Source organism: Podarcis vaucheri (genome assembly GCF_965113315.1).
Source record: "Podarcis vaucheri genome assembly, chromosome: Z".
NCBI lineage: Eukaryota > Metazoa > Chordata > Lepidosauria > Squamata > Lacertidae > Podarcis > Podarcis vaucheri.
This window is the reverse complement of record NC_138758.1, coordinates 10172667-10190037: the sequence shown is the minus strand read 5'-3', so window position 1 is coordinate 10190037 and position 17371 is coordinate 10172667. Positions and strand designations below refer to the sequence as shown.

Here is a 17371-nt window from a genome sequence, read left to right as displayed (position 1 = left end):
GGGTCAGTTGCTGCTGTTTATCACAACTCACTTCTGCCAGCATGCTACATAAAATCTGTGTTAAGATTAATCATGGTTCCATGAGTCTTAAATGGTGGATTCACCTCTTTATATGCAACTTAAGAAGGAGGCTTGAATCTCATTAACTAAACAAGTTAGCTCTGTTCTGTGATGTTTACACATTGAGAGTGTTGTCTTGGATTTTCAAAGTCTATGCAGGGAATTGCTAATTAGTCTAGTAGTCTCTCTAGAACTCTTTATCACCCATGCAAAGCCCAGTAAGCAGTGTCTCCCGGTTTCCCAATCAGCTGCGCTTCTAATAAATAGATGGTTTAAATACTTAGAATCATAGAATCATAGAATCATAGAGTTGGAAGAGACCACAAGGGCCATCGAGTCCACTTGATTGAAGTTCCTTATATGCAAGGTGAATTCTTCATGTAATGTGATTCTGGGTGCTCCAAGGGGTAAAGGTAAAGGGTCAAGGGACCCCTGACAGTTAAGTCCAGTCGCGGATGACTCTGGGGTTGCGGTGTTCATCTCGCTTTACTGGCCGAGGGAGCCGGCCTACAGCTTTCAGGTTGTGTGGCCAGCGTGACTAAGCCGCTTCTGGCAAACCAGAGCAGCGCAAGGAAATACCGTCTGCCTTCCCGCTGGAGCGGTACCTATTTATCTACTTGCACTTTGATGTGCTTTCAAACTGCTAGGTTGGCAGGAGCTGGGACCGAACAACGGGGACTCACCCCGTCGCGGGGATTTGAACCGATGACCTTCTGATTGGCAAGCCCTAGGCTCAATGGTTTAGACCACAGCTCCACCCGCATCCCGCTACAAGGGGTAGGATGTGACAACCGGGAATGCCTATTGTACTCTTATAGCTTCTTGACCATAGCAAGTAAGGACTGCCGCTGGGCATGGGAACATATGGAAAGTTTATTTGGGGGCATCAATAAAGACTAGCAATTATTGCAATACACTTTAATTTATATGCAAAAAGTTCCAGGGAAGATAGGGGAAGGAAAATTGATTAGGACATCAATCCTAGTCCAGAGGTACCCACAGGCCCCCAAAAGTTGACAAGCCCAGTCGTTTATCTTGGACAAGGGAGGTTAGCTTGGTCACTGAGAGGTGATAGGGATGTGAAGTACTTAGACTCCCCTCCTACTAATTTTTGGAAATGTACTAGTGGTTCCATTTCGCTTTTCTTTCTGCATCTCCACACCTCTATTCTACTGAAATCTGAATGCTTATGGTAGATTTCACTGCTACAACTGCATAACAGTTTCTTTTGTATGCCTAGCATTATCATGATGAAAGGCTGAAAGGGATAAAATATTCCCACTTATTTTGTGTTTCTTTAGTATTTCCTGGCTAGTCAGCTTTGCGTATTCTGTGTTGGTAATTAAGTTCCCCTCTCAAGCATTCTATTCAAGCAATATCTAATGTGGGAAATAGAAACCACAACAGGGACTAGAGTGCTTGCTTGGCAGATGAAATTTACACTGTTCAGGCTTCCTGATTTTTAGACAGAGAAGGGTATTTGCCTTGTGATAAATTTTTTAACTGATCAGTTTGGTCTGGCTGAAAATAACCTTGTTGTAATAAGCTCCTCTCTTGAAAATCAATTACCTTCTAACTTATGTTATTTTTATATATATGTAGGTATCAAGCAGTCACCTACTCTTCAAGGACTGTTAATGAATGCCTGGTGTTCTTTGATGTGTTTTTGCCAGGAAATGCTCAAACAGTATCTTTTGAGTTACTGCAGGAGTAAGAGCAGCTGTTCCTGGTACCACATCTTTCCAATGATAGGAGCCAAGGCCAAGTGTCCAATTTGTAGTGCCCTCCCCATCCTAAATGGGTTTGACTCCTCTTTGAGAGACAGCAGTGTGACTGACTGCAGGCTACCATTCGGGTTCTTCTAGTGCATAATTACAGCCTTTCCCTTGCTTCTTACCAACCTAGCTGAAATTACGAGTTGTGATGATAAATGAGTCGTATTTGTGCAAAAATGTATTCATTGTGGCTCATCAGTATTTATAGCCTCCTAAAAGGATGTGAATCTTTAGGGCTCATTATGACAATTAATCTCTAAGTAAATGAGAGACAATTTCCATTCTGCCACATGCCACTGAAAGACTCTTCTTGTATCAGGGAAGGACCTCATCTTGTATAGTCAGTTAATGTTAGTGGCAAATTTAAGCAGTGAACCCATAGGTGATTTGTTGCTTATTATGTGTTTGCTTGTTGGCTTTCGGTTTTAGGAGAGGTGCTAGAAACCAAAAAGCAACTTGCGGGAAAAACTGCATCAGCATGCATATAGGAATTTATTTTGCAAATATCCTGAACACCTCAGCGCCTGCATGTTTTGGAAACCTGTTGCCAGCAGATCTTGTAGGCTTCCAAAAGCTCCTAATATCATGCTCTTTCAAATATTGCTTACTATTTCCTTGAAGTTTTTTGAGCATCAGATTAATGAGGCTTGAGAACAACTTCCTTGTTCTTTTAGCTTCTTTTCCTGTACTATGGATTGTGTCCGATCAGAGCAGATCTGGGAGTGGTTTGTGTCAGCTTTGATAAAAGACCGGTGAGTGTGGCTGTAAGGCTGTAGCATTCCTGGCAATTAAGCAGAGCTTTGATTGGAGCTGGCCTACTGAAACAAAAATTGAGGACAATAGGAGTTACTTGATTAGCTTGCCTGTGCTCATCTGCCAGTCTCTGTTGGCTGAGGAGAATGCCACCTATCCAGTTTCATTTCTGACATTGTGGCAACTGTGACCCAGCCTATTCCTCTGAGTGTAATCTGCTTTAACTGTTTTAAATTTTTACACTGTTGTAAACACCCTAGTACTGTACCTGCTGGTGAAGGGTGGGGCCATAAATTTAGTAACAATTGCCTTATCAGCTAAATGGAAGAGAGTCACAATATTCCAGTTGATTGGTAGCTAGGATACATTCGTGCATTTCAAACCAGACTCCATGATACTTGAGTATTCCTGTCGTTAAGAGAATAGAAAAGCCTGCAGCTTTCCAGATTAGATCAAATGCACACGTTTTCCCTTTCCAATTAGAAATTGCTTCAAACAAGCTAAAGGCGGTGGGTGACTTTGTTTAACTGATATACAGGCTTAATTCAACACACAGTAGAGACTTGCAAGAGTGTGATTGCAAGCCAATGACTGGAACAAAAAGATAATGTTTGCATCTGTTTTGTGTATAGCCAACATGAGGTCAATGCAAGGAATATTAGAGATTCTGAAACAAGTGGGGGGGTGTTCAGTCCCTGCAGGCCTTTTTAATACTTTTAATGAGAAGTACTTTCTGAAAACATTGGAATTGTGTTTGAGAACTTTGATGTCCTTTAGTCTTTAGTGGCAAGCAAGCGTTGCCTCCTAAATAAACTCCAGTGTTCTTTAGGAATGCTAAATAAACACTTCAGTTAAACTTCCATGCATATCTTGGCTCATAATTATCTTCCGGTTGCCACTGTTAGGCAAGAGTTATCCATCTGCCTATGGAAACACCTCATTCAACGTTAATGAATTGTGTAGCAGTTGGTGTTTATAGATTTTTATGGGAGAGCAAGTTTCGTGTTGACCTAGTGCTTGTCTGTTACAGAGACGGCTGAAAGCAGATGCCAAAAAAGCCATTGGACAGCTTCAGTTACGTACACTGAAGCAGGGAGACAAGGTAATGTAACTGAGAGAAAGTGGTTCATGGTGCTCTGGGTGGGGTTGCGCTTCTACTGATGGAACAATTAGGTGGGTTCTCAGGCCTGTCACCTTCTTTGAGTGCTCGGCTGTTGGCAGTGGCCTGTAGACCCTTTTACCAACTCTGTACTGCTATGCTGCTTTTTGCCTCTCCTAGTGAAGACAGACTAACTTACCTCTGTTAACCACACTTTAGTTTCTTCCAGAACAGACAGCTCCAATTCTTTCCATATAAGGCAACCTTTAAAAACAGCCCAACCTTCAGCTACTCCAAAATATAGCAGCCAGACTTGTGCCTCTCTCCCCACCCCACCAAGATTTTTATTAAAGTTTTCACAATACAATAAAATAGTACAGTCACACCTCAGTTTACAGACGCTTCGGGTTGTGCTGTTTTGGGTTGCGCACCGTGCCAAACCTGGAAATACTGGAACAGGTTACTTCCGGGTTTCGGCACATTCGCAGAAGTGTTTTGCTCATGCGCAGAAGCGCTGAATTGCAACCTGCGCAGACGCAGCGCTGTGGGTTGCAAACGTGCTTCCTGCACAGATCACGTTCGCAACCCAAGCGTCCACTGTATCTGTAACAAATAGAATCAAAAAGACAAAAAAGAAAGGAGAAAGAGAAGAACAGAAAAAGAAAAGGGGGGGGCGGACAGAACAGAGAGATAAGAAACATATAGACAACACCATTAATGATAGTAGTAGTAATAATAATACACAAAATTATATGTATATAGCCCTCTGTCAAAATTATACCTTAATCTTCTATCCACATACAAAAAAGTGCATTGTGTCTGACACCATCAATTGGATTATATAGTTCCAGTCCCATATTAAGTTTGAAGGTTTCCTGTTTCTGAGCTCAATTTAAAGTGCTTGTCTTGGCCTTTAAAGCCCCTAAATTGCCTTATTAGGGCCTGGCTATCTTAAGGGCCCTCTGCTCCCATGTAGACTTGCTAGGCAAGGTGTAGGGAAACTTTGGTCCCTCCAAATGTTACTCACTACAATGCCTCCCATCAGCCCCAGCAAGCATTGTTAATGGCTAGAGATAATGGGAGCTATATTCAGCAACATCTGGAGAGCCAAAGGTTCCCCACGTACCAGATCTTAAGATCAACTTTGAGTTTCTTTCTCCTTGTCCCATCATATTAGGATGTCTGTTGGGAGAACATGAAAGACAAAAACTTTCAGTGGTGATCCCACAGTGCTCTTCAACCTAGGATAGCCAGATGTTGCTGGGCTAAAACTAATCATCCCTGACCTATTAGCTAAAAAATCCGTGCACATTCTCTGACCTACCTTCACAGTAATTTGGAAACTTCAGCAAGTAGCTAGTGTTTAATATTCTCCTGTTGCCACGTTTGCATTTTAGGTTGCTGCTTTTTAGTTATGGTAACATTTTAAATCTCTTGGGATTTTTTTAAAAAAATAATTTTTGTTCTACTTTTCTTATTCTGTGAAGCTCCTCTGAGTGCCGCATAGGTATAAAACTGCTTACTGAGAACTCCCCTTGGTCTTAAAATATTTTGTTAATCCTAATGACATTCCTAATATAATCATGCAGAAATTGTTTCTTTTATAATAGAAACCATTAATATTGCACTAGGTCAGTTTGTGACCCCTCTTTACCCGCAGCAAAGAGATGTTTTTGTAGCCATGAATTTCTCAAATAGGTATAAAAGGATAAGAGCCTGTTAAAACTGCTTTGCACATTTTTAAACACCATTGAATAGTCCTTACTTAAAGGTTGGGTGGAAATGATAGACAACATTTATAGTTTGTTTGGAGGAGGAACACTGAAAGGCTATGCTTCAGTTTTAGAACCAACTTTGACTTTTTGCAGTATTTTTATACTAGACTGAATTCTACAAGACTGCAAAAGTAAAATAACTTTGATGGAATAGATTCCATTACATATATTTTGGTCTTCCTTTTTGCTAAAGCACGTCTTGTAGATATTACCCTTAATGCTCTGGAGATAAAAAGCAAAAAAGTATTCTTAAAACTCACCACAACTGTAGAATACTATTTTGGAATACTGCAAGTCTAGTGTTCCACTCCCTGTTCTGTGACTACCACACTTGCTAAATGCTATCATGCTTGCTTAAAACAAAGATCTCTAACAAGGATGTTTTTCCCCCCATTTCTTTAGGAAACCGGTGCTGATCCTGATACCTGTGCTGTGTGCATTGAAGTGTACAAGCCAAATGATGTTGTGCGAATTTTAACGTGCAAGTAGGTTAATTCCCCACCCCCCAGTTACATTCTCATGCTAAAACATTCTGACCATTTTGTCATGTCTGTCTTCATTCCTCTTTATATACACTGAAGTTGTAAAGGCTTTTATTTATTTTATTCCACTCTTCAGATAAGCAGGGTTAGTGTTAACTTTCCAAAGCTGTAGGTCAGTGGGTGCTGCCAACATGTTGTTCTCTAGATATTGTGGACTACAACTATTACTCTTCAGTGAAGGTAGTTGGAACCCACAACATCTGGAAAGCATCGCATGGGCCTCCCCTGCTCTCAATCGTGTTCTTCTGCCAGGAGAGCCACGAAGTAAATGCAAAAAGGTAGGATTGTGAGGGCTTTTTATTTCATATTTCTACAGCTCTCAAGCTGGGTTTGCACAGGAGTCCAGTTATTTGCTGGCATCATTGGGTGTCTCCCAAAGAAGGATTCTTATAGGTGTGATGTTTATGGCAGTTCAGGAACTTCCTTTATTGTATCTCCTGTTGAAATCTAGCTTCTAAAACACAATGATGAAAATTTCTAGCCCAAATAATCTTTTAGGCAAGCCAGATAGCTTTGCTGCCAGAGGCATTTATACTACCTAGCAGCTTGTCCATAGCTCAAGGCATACCTTCATTTTATGAGTAGCACAGGGTTGCTGACTCAGGGATGCACATTGTGGAAAAAGTAGTAAAAGTTCACCTGAACCCCTGTTAATCTTCTTTTTCCCATTTGCTGCTGGCAGTTTGTGAGCAGGGAAGGAAAAGCATGATGGTAGTGGTGATGACTTCATAATTTTAGACACCAGATGAAAACATTTCCCTTTACCCAGGCCTTCGGCTGTTAAACAATCTATGGTCTTTAAAAGGGGACTGTTAAAATGTTTTCTATGATTTTTAAAAATTATTATTATACTATGTAAATTATTACATGGGATCTTCAGATAAAGGGTGCTATATAAACTGAATAAACAACAAACACAACAACTTTTACTGCACTTTACAGATGGAACCTGATTTAGCTAACTTGACAATTTACCTGCCAGATTTGCTCTAGCTACTTTCAGACTTGGTTTACAGCTGCCTGATTTACTATCATGCTTTAATTCCAAGACCTTTAATGTTTTCAAAGGATTAAGGCTTTAATCTTTTAAAAGGAACCAAGGATTATATGAGCAGTTGGCTTTGAGCAATGATGTTGCATCTCTGGTGTATCGCAGCAACAATTTGATGCAGCAATAGGGCACAAGGCCTTGGTTGAGTATGTTTAAAAGAACTGGCAGATGTGACGTTGATGGGGGTGAGAATTAAGGCAGCAGATTGGTGCTTATACCAAAACAAGAATCAAAAAACCTTGAGTGCACTCAAGAATGGTAAATATTTTAGCTGCAAATCCATAAAAGAAAACTTGCTTCAATTGTTTGGTAATTTTTAATTAAGTAAAATTTTCACTAACAAAATTACCATATGTAGAAAAGAGAGCTTTTAAATAGCGACAGATACTATTTGTTTCCTAGAATTTGTAAACCTGCCCCTGTAGCTACTGGCCAACTCAGTAACTTCCAAACTCTGTTGAGCACACTAGCCTGCCACAAGAGTGTTGTAGCATTCTCTTCCTTCCAGTCAGCCAAGGTAATTCTACTGTGTGTCTGCATTGGATGCCACTCAATCATTCTGTCACTCCCTGTGCAGTGATGTGGCAGTATTGCCCACCATGAGAAGGAGGCATGCCTAGAAAATGAGTAATGCAGACACAGAAGGACTGAACTTGTTCTTTCTCTTGCACATTCCACAAGTAAAAGTTTTTGGGTGTTAGTGTGCCTCTGCTATCAAAAGTTCAGGAGTAACATGTTACTCACTGAGACGAACCATGTCAGCAAAACCATACCCTGTGGCAAAGTGTATGTCTTGTTGCACATGTCTTGAATGACTTCTGCACTCCCCTTAATCAGGGAGGTCTTTAAGCAGAGGCTTGACAACCATATGTCAGGAGTGCTCTGATGGTGTTTCCTGCTTGGCAGGGGGTTGGACACGATGGCCCTTGTGGTCTCTTCCAACTCTATGATTCTATGATTCTATGATTCTAGGTGCATGCACATAAACGAAATCTGAAAGAAACAATGTTTTTAACAGATTAGCAGTTCATGCGTAGTATTTGTAAAAAAAGTAGCTATACATTAAGGCTGCATTACACTTTTCAGTGCTTATAAAATGACCATGGCTTCACATCTTAACAACATGTGGATAGCTCAGTGGAAGCCTCTGACAGGTGGAGAAATTGTTCAGATGCTCTGATGCAAGTCAGCCCATTTGCATATTACTGAAGTCCATTTTCTCCTAGCATTCTGCATGTGCTATTTTAGTCCTGCTCCGAAAGTGAGGACTAAAGACAGATTAACCACCTTAAATGGCAGACAGATTAATATCAAAACTGAAATGGAAACCTGCAAACTCATGAACCCGCGCACGCACAGGACTAATTTTCAAAAGCAAAACCATTTTTTTCAGGCGCATGGAATGCCATAAAGGGGAACCAGAGAAGAGGAGCCTGCAGTGGCATTCTGTAGCTCTGTGGTGTCAACCGAGAGTCTACAAGGGTGGGAAGCTGAACAGGGAAGCAGAATGTAGAAGTAGTCCTCTGTAGTTCCCTAGTGGTGGGTGCCCTACATCTTTGTCTCTGCTGTCTCTGGGTCAGGAGTGGCTCTCCCAAGTGCTGCTGAACTACAGCTCCCATTAGCCCTAGCAAGCATGGTGCGTGGCCAGGGAGAATGGGAGTTGAAGTTCAGCATCATTTGGAGGGTCAGAGGTCCCTTCTACTTGTTCTAGGTCTTGTCATACAGACATGCAGACACTCAAAACACCCTCCATGTGAGCACACAGAGCCCTTGCCCTACTCGGAGCCAAAGTTTCCCATCAAGGTTCTGTATCAACAGGTTTGCATCCTAGCTACGCGTGTTTCCCCACTTCCCCAAAATTCCACAAAGCTTGTGCAGTTTCTTTTCTCCCAGTAAGATGCTGCTGTACCACTAAAAGGCAAACGCTTCATGGTTTAGTGTTTGTGTGGCTTAGGGTATTTACCTGAGGTTCTGGCCCACTCCTGAACAATGTCATTTGTTTCAAACTTCTTCTTTTTCAGCAAGCACTGTTTTACTGTAACCTGCTGAGTCACATTACAAATATTTGTTTTCCTTTCCAGTCATCTCTTCCACAAGATCTGCATTGATCCTTGGCTGCTGGAGCACAGGACATGCCCCATGTGTAAATGTGACATACTCAAGGCGCTGGGAATTGAGGTACCTCTGCAGTTCCTGCTTAAGAATCATGTGGCTTGCCGCTGCTTCTAGACAGGAGGCGGCAGCTTAACTGAACATTTGGCTGCTGTAGTAAGTTTGTGAAGGCATTTGGGCCCAATGAAAGGTGCAGTGAGACAAATTCCTCCACCACCAATTTACTAAACAAAATATGCATATTTCATATGCATCTCCTCATTGTGTTCCAGGCTGGCTTGTCAGCGCTGAGCAACTTTGCGTTATTTCTTTATATACCGCCCAAAACAGTTTCTAAGTCATTTACAGCCATAAAATCTATATATAATTAATACATTTGCAGCTACATTGTGCGGCATTAAAACATCCCAACTTTTGCAAAGCGCTTAACAGCAGCGATACATGAAAAGGGTGGGAGGATAGCTGGCAGTTAGAAATAGTGGCATCTTTACAGTAGAGGCTCCCTGACATTAAGTCTGTTTGATGCAGGTGGATGAAGAGGAGAGAGCGGAGTCTCTGCCAGCCACTGTCTCCAACGAACCCTCTAACATGCCTTCGCACACCGATGAGGAGAATCCTAGTGAGACTGGATCATCTGGATACGCTTCTGTCCAGGGGAATGACGAGCCGGTTCAAGAGGAAGTGGACCCTTCAGAAAGTAAGTATTTTAATGGCTGTGCAGTAGCACTTCTGAGTCTTATGTTTTTATGGTAACAGTAAACAACAGTACAAAGTACAATGCAATGCAGAGCAATTGTGCACTTCATATCACTAGTAATTGCATACTTCACTGTTCCAATCATAAAGGACATGATTTATTTATTTATTTTTAAATTATCTGCACTGGAGTGCGAACCCTAAGCTTTTGCAGGCATGCGTTAAAAATGACGAAGAAATACTAGTGTTTGCTGCCACCTTCTGGAGGTTCACATCCAGTAAACTCCAGTGTATTCTCTTCAGTCCTCCAACATGAGCCTTGGAGCTCTTCCCTTTTTTAGCAGATTGTGCCCACTTAAAATACTTCATTGCTGACAAAATACTGCATTAAGGTGGCAGGGTTACAGCTAATGGTGGTACTACTCAAAAAGTTGCCTGGTTATATATGCATCTGGGAAAACGATTAAATACTGATTCTACATCGCAAGTACAGTGGTACCTCTGGTTACGAACTTAATTCGTTCCGGAGGTCCGTTCTTAACCTGAAACCGTTCTTAACCTGAGGTACCACTTTAGCTAATGGGGCCTCCCACTGCCACCGCACCGCCAGCGCACGGTTTCTGTTCTCATCCTGGTGCAAAGTTCTTAACCCGAGGTACTACTTCCGGGTTAGTGGAGTCTGTAACTCAAAGTGTTTGTAACCCGAGCTACCACTGTACATAAAAACAGTCAGGTGTCAAGTTTCTTCTATTGTTAGTTAACTTTGTCATACTCATGGACTCAATGGACACAGATGCTACATGTGAAATATCTCATAGCGTTTCCAAGCTGGTGCCAAGCATATTGCTCTGCTTTCCTTTGGACCACATCAGCGAGGCCAAGACGGGGGTATTGTTGGCTGGGCAGCCCAGGACCTCCAGACATACTGCCCAGACTTGTACCCCGGAGAGATCACTTTGGTGCTGCAGTTTGACATCACCCCCAGGGGCACATTCCATTGTCTCTAGAGGCAACAATTCTAATATTAGCTTCCATTTAGTTTTGTATTGCTTTAAAGCTTCACATAGCTAAGTATTTATTTTTTTAAAAAAAAAACCACCTTGTACTCAATACAGTATATCCGTTGTTAATTGGCTTGCCTCGGGCCCCTCTGGTGAAATTTCAATAGTGCTTGCAGCTCCTTCTCTGTGAAACATGCTCTACTAGCGGGCTTGTAACTTGTAGGGTGGAAAAGTGACATGTTGCCAAAACAGAGCCTAAATTGAAAGCTTCAGAAAAGAGCCAATTTAGTATAACTTCTTAGAACCAACTTTCCAAAGGCATAGAAATGTCACAAAACTATAAACTTGATCAGTTGTGATTGGGTGGGATTTTTTTTCTAAACTTGTTTCCCCCTCCCTTTCTTTGTAAAAGGTGATAATCTGCATCTTGTGAACAACGCAACTGAACCTCCACCTGTAGATGTCCTTCCACACCTGGACAATCCAGGTTTTGAGGCTGATGAAGGAGAAGTACGTGAAGAGAAAGCCTAAGCAGCTCTTGCAGCATCTGCTATCTACTTGACATAACCAGCATCAAACAATGACAGAACCGATAAGACTGTTGTAGCAGCAATTTTGCTTTGATATTGAGATAAATTTTAAGGTTGCAATTAAATTGAGTGACCTGACCATTTACTTATTTTCTTGTGGGATTAGTTTTAGTACTCTGGAGTACAGATTTGTGAGGAGGTTTTTTTTTAGTGCAAACAAGGAAGACAGAATCTTAACACAAAGCCATTTGAGCTCAGCTACTTTTGATACAGTAGAATTTCATTTGTTTCATTTTGGTTTTGAATTAGCTTGTTTTAAGTCTCATAGTTAGCTTTCTTATGAACCTATGTTTTTAGTTAACTAGTAGGGCGTGTTCTTTTCATTTTAATGAGCCTAGGTTAAGTATTTTTTATATATAAAACCACAAGAGTGGCCTTATAGTCAGTGCAGCATCTCTTGATTTATTAAATTACTGGGACCAGTCAGATGTACCTATAAAATATATCAGGAATTTTCTGCCCTACTCTATGGGATTTGAGGGTTAAAATTTGAGAAAATGCTTGAGCTGTCCTTGAGTAAAAAGTTAAGATGCCTTTAATCTGCACGTTCTACAGAAAAAAAATAGCTACATACAGTCGTACACTTCACCAAAGGTTACTGTGGACTACAATTAACTGGTGCAAATCTGTCCACTTTGGATATTGCTGCTTTTAGCCTTTATGAAGGCTGAAGATTTCTAACTCAGAGGGAATTTTTGTTGCCATTGTTCTGAAGGAACAGTTAAATGAATGTTCCCAAATGGTGTTGGTCAGGTGAGAACATGGCAAAGATGGCAATTACTGAATGGGTGAACTTTTTGTTATTTTTTTTTCTGATTTGTGAGACAGCAATTTGGATATGAAGCTAAGTGGGGGGGGGGTACTCAGGGTGCCTTAGGATGGAGCGTGGAACTTCACCCACTCGTCCACTAAAGTGAATAATGCACTTTATTGTTTATTTTGCATCTCCTGTGGTTCTGTTTCTAATGGCTAGCACTAGCAGAAGTGGCCTTTTTTGTGTTTTTTTCCTCGTTTGTGTTTTTTTAACGTTTTGATTTTTAACAGGAGAAAACAGTACATTTCCCCTCATTTTTGCATCATGTTGAATAAAGTTGTAAATATTTGATTTCTATTAAAAACAAGAATACCGCGTTGGATACAAAATGTAAATGACGCTGTTCTAATGCCCATTTAGTATGTTCCCTTATTTTTGATAAATAAAAGCAGTTGTGTTATAAGCAGGTTTGTCTCAGAGTCTTTCATTGAATGACATCAGCACCACCACCATCATCATCATCATCATGGGAAACCTCAGAAGGTTAAGAGTGTTAAATAACCTCCATCTTGCTAACTTAATGTGTAATAATCTCAAGTACCGTATTTTTCGCCCTATAGGACGCACTTTCCCCCCTCCAAAAATGAAGGGGAAATGTGTGTGCGTCCTATGGGGCGAATGCAGGCTTTCGCTGAAGCCTGGAGAGCGAGAGGGGTCGGTGCGCACCGGCCCCTCTCGCTCTCCAGGCTTCAGGAAGCTCTGCATAACCCTCGGGAGACCGGCTCCGAGGGTTGCGTGGAGCTGCCTGCAGCCCCGGGCTCAGTGCAGCTCTGCGCAGCCATCGGGAGCGCGGCGCGAAGTCCCGCCCCGCTCCCGATGGCTGCGCAGAGCTGCCTGCAGTCCCGGGCTCAGCGCAGCTCTGCGCGGCCATCAATAGCCGGGCGCGAAGTCCCGCCCGGCTCCCGATGGCTGCGCAGAGCTGTCTGCAGTCCTGGGATCAGCGCACTTCTCCCCATCGCCAGTCCCACAAGCTCGGGGGACAGCGGGGAGGCAGAGCACGCCTTCCCGCTGTTCCCTGACCTAGTTCCAGCCCCGCACCTGGAGGGGAAATAATTTTTTTTCTTTATTTCCCCCCCCCCAAAAAAAAAAACCAACTAGGTGCGACCTATAGGCTGGAGCGTCCTATGGGGCGCAAAATACGGCATATAAGACTTGTGTGCCTTCAGCAATGGAGAGAGACTAACTGGCACAGCTGCAACAGGGAGATAACAGCAAGATGCTACTGTTATATTAAGGATGAGTATATATATTTTAATGATATTGGATGGGAGAATGCTCAGTTGCCTAACCACTTGTACTTGATCCTGAAGGGACAGCTGTTATGGACCTGAGTTGTTGCATCCAGGGGATAGCCTCTTTTGGACAGGATTGTATTCCCTTGGAAGGAGCATCTTGGCAGCTTGAGATACTCCTAGCTTCAACACCCACTACTGGCCTGGGTAGGCTTTGTGGCCAGCAGTGCCTTTTTCCAGTGCTGGTCCACCACCTCTGGTCCCTCTGGGACAGAAATGTCTGTACCCCATGCTAACATGCGAGAGTTATTCAGGAAAATCCACCTGGGAGATGCAGCCCCTTATGTAGTAGCCCCTGAAAATCAGTCCAAAGACAGATGTAAAGAGATTACTTCATATGATGGACATTAACTTGTTTTGCTGGAGATTATATCCCTGTGTATTATATCTTTAGGATGGTGTAGGCTTTAAATCTAACAAATTACTAATTTTTGGTGCTTGAATTGGAATTGCTCTTTTTATAAATCATGTTGCTGCAAACTGATTAACTTTCTCTGTAATTACTGGGCCTTGAAACACTATATAGTGTCAAGAAAAAAGTTTAGCTAACATAACGGTTCACGTGGGGAAATCCACAGCACCATCCAGGCCTAATGGTCCATTAGTTTAAAAGGTTGGAGAAATCTAACTCTGCTAGTAAAGAGAGTTGCTAAATGGTTGCTTTGGGGGGGGGGGAGATGCAGCTTGTTGCAAAATTGCTAGCTTCACTTGCAAAAGGAGGGCTTGTCTGGCTTGCTGTTGCCATAAGATCACTGATACTGCTTTCGCTTTAAAAAAACAACAAACCACTGGGCTCCTCCTATTGCACTTAGGATGCCACAAGCATGGATGAAAGAGGAAGTAGCTGGTATGTTTCAAAAGAAGGATTAGTGAAATGGGACTTCCCAGTAGATTGTGAAAGCAGGTATTAAATTACCTTCCAAATAAACCATGCCAAGGTTTAGAGACCTGCTCACAGCACCTTGATGCAAAAACTTGTTTTGAGGCATTGGTGTTGGTGGTTTCTTGTTTTGGTGGGTGTGGTGGTGCTGTTTTAATGGTCAGATATATCCCAGGACTTTTACCTTGCATGTTAAGTTTTCACTGTTTTTATTTTAAAAGACTCTCTTCCTTTGGGGTGTGAAGGGAAGAAAATGTATGTTCTTCTTAGTTGCCTAGGTAAGCTGTTCTACCTTCCAGTGTTTCTGCCAGTGACCCTAAAAGTATTTAGACAATTCACAAGCTCTTAGGTTTCATTTTTTAAAGTACAGAATTTTGCACTGCGTCAATATTTAATATGATTAAGCGTGTACAGTGGTACCTCGGTTCTCAAACATAATCCATTCTGGAAGACAGTTCGATTTCTGAAACGTTTGACAACCGAGGCGCAAAGGGCTGGCTGCAAGTTCAATTGGAAAAACTGAAAAACACTCAACAGAAGCTGTTCAACTTCCGAGGCGCGTTAAAAAACGGAAGCAATTCTGGGTTTTCGGTGTTCGAAAACTGAAACGTATGGCTTCTGAGACACTCCAAAACCGAGGTACCATTATTATATGTCAGCATATATATTGTGCAGGTTTCAATTCTACCTGTACTGTATCTAGGTTCTGGCTTTTCTGCATTAGTTCTCCCTTACAACTATGGGCAATTAGTTTTCTAAAAATAAAACCTCACACCTTAGCCTTGCAGGAACACTTAGCTGCTTTTCTAATACCCTTCTTCCATTAGGCTCGGCATAAAGTGGAATAAACCCTGTCCTAGAAAGATTTCCTCTGAGGTAGGTTAAGTTGAGAGAGAGCGACATGGCCAAGGTCTGATGCTAAACCCCACTGAGCCTTTGGGTGGTTGAACAAGGTTTTGAACTCCTCTGTCCACACTTTCCCAATGTGCTTTGGCCTTTTCTTCCCCCAAAGGAATTAAGGTGCCCAAGTTGTTTTCTGGCAGGATGCCTCTGCCTTAAAATAACTAAGCAAGAAGCTTCAGGACACGAGGCCTTCGCACGCACACAAAGGCTATGGAATTTGTTGTCACCCATGGCTAATGCCTTCTTAAAAGGTAAAGGGACCCCTGACCATTAGGTCCAATCGTGGCCGACTCTGGGGTTGCGGCGCTCATCTCACTTTATTGACCGAGGGAGCTGGCATACAGCTTCCGGGTCATGTGGCCAGCATGACTAAGCTGCTTCTGGCGAACCAGAGCAGCGCACAGAAACACCGTTTACCTTCCCGCCGGAGTGGTATCTATTTATCTACTTGCACTTTGACGTGCTTTCGAACTGCTAGGTTGACAGGAGCAGGGACCGAGCAACGGGAGCTCACCCCGTCGCGGGGATTCGAACCGCCGACCTTCTGATTGGCAAGTTCTAGGCTCTGTGGTTTAACCCACGGCGCCACCCGCGTCCCTTGATGCCTTCTTAGATGGTGTTTAAAAGGGATTATTTACTTACTAATACATTCGTATCCCACTTTTACAACAAGGAGTTGTACGTGGTTCTCTCCATCCTCATCTAGGTAGGTTAAGCTGTGGAACAGCGACTGGCCCCAACATCATGCAGTGAGCATTTTGTCGGAGTCAGGACTTGGTCTCCTAGGCCTAATCCAGAGTTCTTTCCTAGGGGTGGGGGAACATCACATCTGGGAGCCAAATATGGCGATATACTGGGGTAGGAGAGCTGGAAAGAACAATTCACACCTGGCAACCAATGTGCCCTTTTGGTTTCAGATAGTACATGGGTAGAGGGGTCTAAAAAGCTGAGACACAAATTTTCAATGCCCTCTAGCAGCTATGGTGGCTCATTTACCAGAAATGGTGTACAGTGGTACCTCTGGTTAAGTACTTAATTCGTTCCGAAGGTCCGTTCTTAACCTGAAACTGTTCTTAACCTGAAGCACCACTTTAGCTAATGGGGCCTCCAGGTGCCACCACTGCGCAATTTCTGTTCTCATCCTGAAGCAAAGTTCTTAACCCGAGGTACTATTTCTGGGCTAGCAGAGTCTGTAACCTGAAGCATATGTAACCTGAGGCATATGTAACCTGAGGTACCACTGTATTTAGCGTGTATACTTGATTCGGACCAAACTAAGCCCACCACCCCTGTATATTTTGCTCTAGGAGGCTTAGTTTGGTCAGAATTGAGTATATACTTCCAGAATTAACACTAAATACATTAATTCTGGTAAATGAGCCACCATAGCCACTAGAGGGCCTTGAAAATTTGTGTCCTGGGCTTTTTAGACTGCTTACCATGTACTATCTGAAACCAAAGGGGGCACATTGGTTGCCAGAAGTGAAAAATATTGGCATTATTTTCTCTCCTGCCCCACTAATATGGGCCTCTCTAGCCCTTGAGACTCCCCAGGATGCAACCTTCAGTGGGCATGCTCCATGCTCTCAAGTGCTGTGGCTAAACCTGGTGGCTTGCATGCCTGCATGGCTGGAGGGTAGTCTAAATGCAGGTATCTTCAACCTTCTCAGACCCAGTACAGTGGTACCTCCCGCTAATGGGTCCTCCCGCTGCTACCACGCCGCTGCTGCGCGATTTCTGTTCTCATCCTGAAGCAAAGTTCTTAACTTGAGGTACTATTTCTGGCTTAGCGGAGTCTAACCTGAAGCATCTGTAACCTGAGGTACCACTGTACCTGCTCTCAAACATGCACTTGGGAACCCATTTATTGATATTTTACTGTATATTGAATGGCAGTCTGGAATACTGAATAGCAGATCCGGAATCCCCAGTTAGAAGACCAGTGGGCAGAAGTTGCATTTGCTGGCACTGCCCATCACTGCTGTGTGGCCCCCTCAGAAGATTATCCATGAGAAAATGTGGCCCTCC

General features: G+C 42.7%; 1 protein-coding gene across 1 annotated transcript in view; it reads left to right on the top strand.

Moving 5' to 3' along the window:
* RNF128 (ring finger protein 128) overlaps nt 1-12674 on the top strand; it is a 39451-nt gene extending 26777 nt beyond the window's left edge. Inside the window, exons 3-7 of the mRNA XM_082207292.1 lie at nt 3619-3690; nt 5865-5947; nt 9137-9233; nt 9696-9864; nt 11277-12674. Coding sequence (XP_082063418.1) covers nt 3619-3690; nt 5865-5947; nt 9137-9233; nt 9696-9864; nt 11277-11395 — 540 coding nt within the window. The 3' untranslated portion in view covers nt 11396-12674. The remainder of the gene's footprint in view (nt 1-3618; nt 3691-5864; nt 5948-9136; nt 9234-9695; nt 9865-11276) is intronic.
* Nucleotides 12675-17371: the final 4697 nt, after the last annotated feature.